This window comes from Xiphias gladius, unplaced genomic scaffold (genome assembly GCF_016859285.1).
Source record: "Xiphias gladius isolate SHS-SW01 ecotype Sanya breed wild unplaced genomic scaffold, ASM1685928v1 HiC_scaffold_1361, whole genome shotgun sequence".
In the NCBI taxonomy this organism is placed as follows: Eukaryota; Metazoa; Chordata; class Actinopteri; order Istiophoriformes; family Xiphiidae; genus Xiphias; species Xiphias gladius.
Window position 1 is genome coordinate 31,536 of NW_024401680.1, and position 8,975 is coordinate 40,510.

The 8,975-nt window shown below is 39.8% G+C and overlaps 1 pseudogene and 2 gene segments (V, D, J or C); 1 reads left to right on the top strand and 2 right to left on the bottom strand.

Annotated features, from left to right (window-relative positions):
• Window positions 1-2,767: 2,767 nt before the first annotated feature.
• LOC120787289 lies at window positions 2,768-3,251 on the bottom strand (annotated as a pseudogene).
• Window positions 3,252-4,167: 916 nt separating this feature from the next.
• On the top strand, window positions 4,168-5,419 carry LOC120787306 (the record flags this gene model as incomplete). The annotated part of the segment is given in 2 exon segments: window positions 4,168-4,198; window positions 5,032-5,419. Coding segments are annotated over 2 exon segments (360 nt in total), but the record flags the coding sequence as incomplete, so codon positions are not given.
• Window positions 5,420-7,107: 1,688 nt separating this feature from the next.
• LOC120787290 lies at window positions 7,108-7,598 on the bottom strand. The segment is given in 2 exon segments: window positions 7,108-7,439; window positions 7,547-7,598. Coding segments are annotated over 2 exon segments (384 nt in total).
• Between the last annotated feature and the right edge of the window lie 1,377 nt (window positions 7,599-8,975).

Below are 8,975 nucleotides of genomic sequence, written 5' to 3' on the forward strand. Positions count from 1 at the left end.
TAATATTTTGTGAACCCAGAACATTTTGCTTGCAAATATTAAAACGCACGGATCAGCCACGAGGTCAAAACCAGTTACCGGTTTTAACCTTGTGGCTGATCAGTGTATACGCTGGAATAACAGAGTGCTAGTTTTAACTTTCTACCTTCAGTACTGAAACCTGTCTGTTGTCACGGTTCGGCAGTGATGCCTGCCTGTTGCCATGGATACTGAGCTCAGAAGTGAAAAACTGAAGACCAGTTTCATACAGTCTGAGGAAGACCAACAGAAGCAGTAGCTTCCTCTGCTGCAATCCACAGGAGGGAGTTTAGTTTACCTGATATAAACTTTCTCTCTTTCCATTATCAGACCCATTCAACCCTGTTCAACTCCAAGTTGTGATCTTTTCATTATTGTAACAACGCTGCTGTTAAAGCTTGAAGACAATAAAAAATATCTTCTTCAAGTTCATTTTGTACCAACAACAGATGTTTTATTCCATATTTCTGCATTTCCAGGATTATGACTCATGTTAGAGTCCGATTCTGTCATTACTGCTGATAGTTTTCTTAATGAACTATGGGATTACATCATGTACTTCCACTTATCCACTAACTGTTGGAGTCTAATCTGACAGTGTCTGTGTTGAGCAGCGGTTTCCTGAAACAGGTGGAAGTGAGGTGTGAATGGAAGGATGAAGAGGGCCATTTTTATGAACTCATTTCAAAATATTGTTTACATTAAATACTGAACAGAGTTTTGTGGATTAGCATAACATGATATCACATGGTTCCTATCTCACATGTATACATCTCAGTCTCATTGTCAGTTTTTCCTATTTGTTTAAAACCACCAAAAGAAAACCACTAATGAGTCATTGTTTAAGAATAAAAAACGTTCTGATATGTTGTTATATCTTAAAGGCTCCTATCTGCAGAGAAGAGACGTCATTATCTGTTACCTCCGTTTTTAACAGATGTACGGTTTTCTTTGCTTATATTTTGGGTGTTCTAACACGTGATGGGACCATTTCGTGGAAAATCATCGAGACATTCCTCGACCCTGAGGTAAATAAGTAATCCTATTTCGTAAGGCTTTTATTTGCACCAACCCAATATGAATAATCCTGTCAATCAAACTACAGAAGTGTGATTTGTTCTGTTTTTTGTTTTATTAAAAAGGGGTTTAGTGTAGAGAGTGTCATTGAAATATGACTTTAAAACTTGTAACTTGATGGTTTTACGATTTAATTATTATTGCTGTGGTTTGATTTGGAATTTGTTCATTTGATGAAACACCCAGTATGATGGTTGAATTGCTTTTAAAGAATTTTTCAAGACCCTGAGAAATATTCTGTGTTTCCCCGTCTTCTTTTTTGGAAAATTGATCTCAATACAAAAGACAGTCATTTGACTTTAAATGCAAAGTTTCAAAACTTGTCTAAAGAAAACTATCAACTAATGTACTTACGTTATGAAATGTATTATTTCTATGACTGTATCATACTTTTGTTGTACTTTTGTTTCTTATACAGTGTATTATTGTTCAAATGTCTGTGGGTTTTAGTTTTTGTGCAGCTGTTGAGTCAGATCACTTCCTGTCCAGCTGAGGGAGGTTTTTGTACGACGCTGTACCAGTATGTGGACGGGAGGCTAGAATCATGCTGACAGTGATAAACTCCTGATGTGATGATACTGAACGGAGAGAGGCTGGAGAGATTTTGTCAACAGCTGTTTCCAAGGTCAAGACTTAACTTTCAGTCTAAATGTATTTGTTGGGTTTTTGAGTTGCATGTCAGAGAGAATGTGTTGCTGCATATGCTTTGGCAGTTTATACACTTATAGTTATATATACATGTAGACATAGTTATATCCAGTCAGTCGCTTATGTCTTTTGCCTTTTTCTGATTTCAGTTGATGCTGAGCTTTTCCTCAGATACTATTAGTTCACATATTTAAGACAATGTTTTGTGAGATCTGACAGACGTTTGGGTTTTGTTTGTGTCGTCTTTGATCATGAAGGTTTCTGATGCTGATCTGTGTCGTCATATTTTCTTCTCACAGCCTATAGTTGAGATAGCTGTGATCCAGTGTGCAGCTGAGGTCAAAGGTCATCACAAGGCCTTTTGTCATTCACTGTCTCAGGTTGGCTCCTCTTGATTTATTTACAAGTCAGATAAGAACATGTGACTATAACTGGATGTGAATGGATGGAGAGAAGCTGTGATGAAGAAAGTTATTTGATTTCCACCAAGATCAGTGTTTTGATATTCAACTTGTTTTAAACCACTTCATGAAATTTTCTGTGTGTGTGTGTGTGTGTGTGTGTGTGTGTGTGGTGTGTGTGTGTGTGTGTGTGTGTGTGTAGTTAATATAAGTGTGATTCAGTGTGAGACTGAGGTCACAGGTCATGTACAAGCCTCTTGTCATTAACTGTACCAAGTTGGCTCCTCTTGATTTATTTACTGACCCAAAGAAAATGTGATTGTAACTGGATATGAATGGATGGTGAGAAAATGTGATGGATAAAGTAATTTGATTTCAAACAAGATCATATTTTTTCTTTTAACTTGTTTTATACATTTTCATTGGACATAAAAGTAACAGTGGTGTTCAATCCACTTGATTAAACTCTGTGTGTGTGTGTGTGTGTGTGTGTGTGTGTGTGTGTGTGTGTGTGTGTGTGTGTCCTCAGTCAACTGTATCAGTCTCTGCAGTAGCTTCCAGCTGCAGCAGCCAGTTCAGTTTCTCTTCAGTCTGACTGAGGGAGGTTTTTGTACGACACTTTTTCACTGTGTCAACACAGCTTTGCTGTTGGGATAGTGAAAACTCTGACAGTAGTAAACTGCTGCATCTTCAGCCTGGACTCCACTGATGGTCAGAGTGAAGTCAGAGTTTGATCCACTGCCTGTAAAACGACCTGGAATCCCTGATGCTCGAGTGGTAGCAGCGTAAATAAGTAGTTTAGAGTTTCTCCGTCTCTCTGTTGGTACCAGGCTAAATAGTTGCTAGCCACATAAACATCCTGACTGGTCCTACATTTGATGGCGACGGAGCCTCCCAGAGCAGACCTCACTGCTCCAGGCTGAGTCACTGTGACCTGGCCTCTGGACTCTGAGGACACAGAGACAGAAACATGAAGCAGCGTCACGGTTTTGTCGGCTTGATTTCAGAGGGACGGACGTTGATAGAGGAGAGGAGTTTGATTCTCGGGACTTTACCTGTGAAGCAGCAGCAGAGGAGAGTCCAGATGAGGACGGAGGTCAGCGTCATCTTCTTGATGAGGAGGATTTCTGTGGCTTCTGTTGTCATGAAGGACAGCTGTCAGTCATCCAGTCTTCAACTCTCAGGACTATAAACTCTCCCAGAGCACTGGAGCATGGTGCTGCTGATGCAAAGTGGCTCTCTATGGAAATGCTCTGACTGACTCCAGCAGGGACTTGGATCACTCTGATCATGCTGTTTATCAATGGATCAATCAGTTGATCGGGGTATTGATCAAGATGGGGTAATACTTGTTCTCATGAAGTTTGGTTTTATTTTTTTTGATTTTTCATAATGTCTTTTCTGACATTTAATTGTTTAACTACAAAAGCTTTATCTTTCTTTAAAAATAACATAATGATGAAAAATGACATTTTATAAAAATTGTGTTACTGTGTTATTGTTTAAAACCATTTGAAAAAGTTTTAAAAACAGACTCAGTTTGGAGAGTTTGTTTGTTTCAGAGCCAGAGAGCCGTGTCTCTCTACAGTGAGAGGTTTTTGTACGACGGCTCAATGAGTTTGTATCACTGTGGTACACGTTTGGTGGAGGAACCAGACTGGATGTTGGAAGTAAGTCAAATGTTTAACAACTGCTTTATTTCAGGAACTATTTCTATATTTATTTCGTTCATATTTAACATGCCAGGAAAAATAGTCTCCTTTCAGTGTTAATGTGTAATTTTTGAAGAAGTATTTTGCATGAAGATAAAGATCTTTGCTTTAGCAACAAGGATTTGAAAACTAACTGTAATGAATATAAAGGATTGATTCAGAGGAGAAATCGTTATTTCCACATATATATGTGAAGTTGAATATTGAGGGTTGGTAGGTTTAGTTCAGTCTGACAGAGCCAGAGAGCCGTGTCTCTACAGTGAGAGGTTTCTGTACGACGGCTCAATGAGTTTGTATCACTGTGGTGGACTTTTGGTGGAGGAACCAGACTGGATGTTGGAAGTAAGTTTCTGCACAAACACTAAATACAATAATGTAAGGTAACGTTGTAAATCCATTGTTTAAATGTTTGCAGCAGATAAAATGTTCTTGTAAGGTTTTAGTGTTTATGTTGGGATTTCTCCTCCGTCATCATGGAGGTGAACTCAAAGCAGCTTTACTCAACTTTTCTTTACACATTCCTGTCATGCTGAAGTTTAAGCTGAGCTGTAGAGAAGATACAACTTCAGTTCTCTTTTAAATATATTTTCTAAGAATCATTTTTGTTTTTCAAACCTCATCGATGACTAATTTTAAGTTGAATTAAGATTCACTTCATTCAGATGAAATAGAAGAGAATGAGGACGAAGATGGGGATTTGAAAAGGTTAGAAAATCTGTAATCCCTTTATTGTGTTATACATTGTTTCCAGTGCAGTTTGAAATCCGTTTCTCGTTTGCTAAACGATGATTGAATTCCACATGAAGCGCATTTGACGGTTGTCGGATTATTTTATGTATTTTTAAATGTTTCCCCTGAAAACTAAAGTAATGCAAACTAAAGATTGGTCCTAATGTTTGATAAAATATTTTAAATGTTTCCTTTTGTTTCCAGTGCAGTTTGATGTATTTCAGGTCAAACTGTACGATGGTTCTCTCTGTGCTGATATGCATGAGAGGCTTCTTCAAGGAAAGTGAAACAATGTGTGAGTGAGTGACTGGTGGAGCAGAAAAACATCTGGCAGAAACTCCTTAAAGGAGAAAAATCAACTCTCACAAAGAAAAGGTGTCCCAGTGTCTGGTGTTTGATTGACAGCTGTGTGGCCCCTGTCTAATAAGCTGATTGGCGCCTCCTAGGTGATGCCCGTCCCACCCTGACTGCTGCCCCCTCCAGCGTGGAGCTGAAGCAGGGGAAGGCCACGCTCATGTGCCTGGCCAACAAGGGCTTCCCCTCAGACTGGAGTCTGGCCTGGAAGGTGGACGGCAGCAGCAGCAGCAGCAGCAGCTGGGAGGAGAGCAGCAGCCCCGGGGTGCTGGAGAAGGACGGCCGCTACAGCTGGAGCAGCACCCTGAGGCTCCCTGCAGACCAGTGGAAGAAGGTGGGCTCTGTGACCTGTGAGGCCACCCAGGGCTCCCAGACTCTGGTCTCAGAGACACTGACGAGAGACCAGTGTTCCCTGTTCTGACCTGACTCACTTGGACCCTGCTACTGGTTTTACTCTGCAACTGCTCTCTCTCTGAAACACTCTCGCCCTCTCTCTCTCCCTCTCCTCTCCCTCTCTCTCTCTCATTATACATCTCTACATTAATGTGCTCTTGCTTGTTGTATTGATGATGGTTTTAATAGTTCTAGACAATAAATATTTCTTCAAATACTGGTTTCCGTGTGGTTTCCATTCTTATGACTGACACGTGTTACGCCCTCTTTCTTTTGCCATGTATTTCATAGCAGGAACATTGGTTAGAACAACACATGAAGCCACAATATGAAGAAATGAACCTTTTTAATGCACTTCTTCACACTTTAACGACTGGGAAAATCTTAGATATTGATTAGAAATGAAAAGCGGACATCGTCAGCATCAAGTGATAAACCGTGACTGTGAGTGAGATTTAACACCAGGAACATTTAAATGACAGAGTGTTTATTTGCCAAGAGGCTCAGTGAAAGAAATGACAACACAGTCTGTGTATGTAGAAAAAGAAAGACGTGTTCATCAAATGACTGGTTTCCATACATGTGATCACAAGAATAACTGCTGTCGTAGGTTGCCATGTTAACGGTTTCTTCATTGACCTATTAAATCCCCAGGGACCGGGTTTATCTCACCGTCCAGTCACTAGTGTTCTCTAGCATTAGGTGATGTTGTTTTTTAGGGATCATGTTGACATCATATCTGATAGCTGTGTCAGTGCAGCCTCACAGTGTCCTGTTTAGCTGGGGTATCCTAAAGCAGGTAGGAGGTGGTGTGAAAGGACGTCTGTCCTTTCTGTCCTGCTCCGCTACGATCACAGCTTTTTGGTTTCGCATCACATCAGGCTTCAAAGGTAAAGGTCACTTTGCCTTTGAGTTTGTACCTTTAAAACGTTGGAACTCTTTGGACAAAAGATCTGAGGAAACTGTGGTAAAAAGCAGCTGAAGACCAACATCTTTAGAGGGACTTTTATTCAGTTTGTAAATTCTTCTACTGCGTCTGAATTTAATGTGCACTGCTATTATTCTATTAAAAACCAAAGGTGTAGTCTGACCTGAAAGAACGCTACACGTGAAGCGTTGCTTGATCACTTACTGCCAAGAATGAAGAACAAGGGTTCATTGAAAAATGCTAATGGAGATAAAGAACATTTCTTTTCTAAAGAATCTGATGATAAGTTCATTTGTTGTCTACAGATAGAGAAGAACGAAAGTTATCTAACCAATCAATTGTGTGTGTGTGTGATTGTGTGTGTGTGTGTGTGTGTGTTTGTGTGTGGAGTTGAGATAAGTAAGACTGAGGTCAAAGGTCATGAACAAGCCTCTTGTCATTAACTGTACCAAGTTGGCTCCTCTTGATTTATTTACTGACCCAATGACAACGTGATTATAACTGGATATGAAATGTGATGGATAAAGTAATTTGATTTCAAACAAGATCATATTTTTTCTTTTAACTTGTTTTATACGTTTTCATTGGACATAAAAGCAACAGTGGTGTTCAATCCACTTGATTAACCTCTGTGTGTGTGTGTGTGTGTGTGTGTGTGTGTGTGTGTGTGTGTGTGTGTGTGTGTGTGTGTGTGTGTGTGTGTGTGTGTGTGTGTGTGTGTGTGTGTGTGTGTGTGTGTGTGTGTGTCCTCAGTCAACTGTATCAGTCTCTGCAGTAGCTTCCAGCTGCAGCATCCAGTTCAGTTTCTCTTCAGTCTGACTGAGGGAGGTTTATGTACGACGCTTTTTCACTGTGTCAACACATCTTTGCTGTTTAGCCAGTGATAACTCTGACAGTAGTAAACTGCTGCATCTTCAGCCTGGACTCCACTGATGGTCAGAGTGAAGTCAGACTTTGATCCACTGCCTGTAAAACGACCTGGAATCCCTGATGCTCGAGTGGTAGCAAAGTAAATAAGTAGTTTAATAGTTTCTCCATCTCTCTGTTGGTACCAGGCTAAACGTTGGTAGTTGCTAGCGACATAAACATCCTGACTGGTCCTACATTTGATGGCGACGGAGCCTCCCAGAGCAGAGCTCACTGCTCCAGGCTGAGTCACTGTGACCTGGCCTCTGGACTCTGAGGACACAGAGACAGAAACATGAAGCAGCGTCACGGTTTTGTCGGCTTGATTTCAGAGGGACGGACGTTGATAGAGGAGACGAGTTTGATTCTCTGGACCTTACCTGTGAAACAGCAGCAGAGGAGAGTCCAGATGAGGACGGAGGTCAGCGTCATCTTCTTGATGAGGAGGATTTCCGTGGCTTCTGTTGTCATGAAGGACAGCTGTCAGTCATCCAGTCTTCAACTCTCAGGACTATAAACTCTCCCAGAGCACTGGAGCATGGTGCTGCTGATGCAAAGTGGCTCTCTATGGAAATGCTCTGACTGACTCCAGCAGGGACTTGGATCACTCTGATCATGCTGTTTATCAATGGATCAAAAGAGTTGGATCAGGACGTGTCAGTGTTTATTTTATGTAGTTTTTCTTTTACGTGGTCTCTTCAAAAAACTTTCATTAAGCAATTTGTTTTCACATATATTTTGAAGTGCTGTTAAAAAAATGTCTTTAATCTTTTAAAAAATAATATTCGTGAGAATAAGATGAATTCTCATAACTTTAGTAGTTAGTTATCAGTTTTGACTTGAGTTTGATTGAAAAGCTTTCTTGGAGGATACTTTTTGTAAATTCCCCACTAATTCACTAAGAGACATCATCATTATTATATGTGATATGATCTATAATAATAATAATAATTTGTCACTAATCTGTCAACTAATTTTAAACTTAAACCAGTTATTACATAAACTCGGGAAACTGAGAATGCGTTTTTTGAGGTAGTTTGTGTCAAAAGTCAGAGAGGTGAGAGGTTTTGTACGACGGACAGCCACTGATCAACACTGGCCTTCTTGACGCCTGGGTTCAGAGAGGCAGGACACATATGCAAACACACAGAGTCATCAGGTGCGTGAACTGTGAAGCTGTCTCAACATATCGTGAGGTGTTTCCCTCAGTACTGAGAAAGTTGGCTATTCAAATTATCGAAGATATAAAAGGGCATTAAAGGTAAAAATTTAGAATAGAAAACTTCATTTGATTTCCACCAAACAGCTTCAAAGGCTGGTGTGAATTTGTAATGGGAGAATTTCAACAATTTTCATTGTCTTACCAAGTCTAGGCTTATTTTTACAGACAGTACAGAATGCAGGTGAGTAATGCAAAAGTCCCCAAATCCACGTTTAGAAAGAAGTACAGATGTTCTCCCATTAACGTATAATTTATACATCAGAAATAGCTACTCTGATTGTGAAATGACAGATATAATAACAAATAACAAATTAATTCTGCTAAAGATAGAAAGAGCTTTGTTTATCAACTCAGACATCTGGAAAAATGATTCCAACTTTACAACTTGTCTTTCCTTTCTTTATGGATCAGTCACAATTTCAGCACATTAATTAGAAATGTGTTAATGCTCACTTTTGTGAACTTGCTCAAATTAAAGTGGAGAAATGTTCTTCAAAATGCCGTTTGTCACAAAAACTCCCAATAATTTCACTATCAAATAAATCAATGTCCCCTCAGACTGAAATTTCAACAAAGTCATTTGTCAC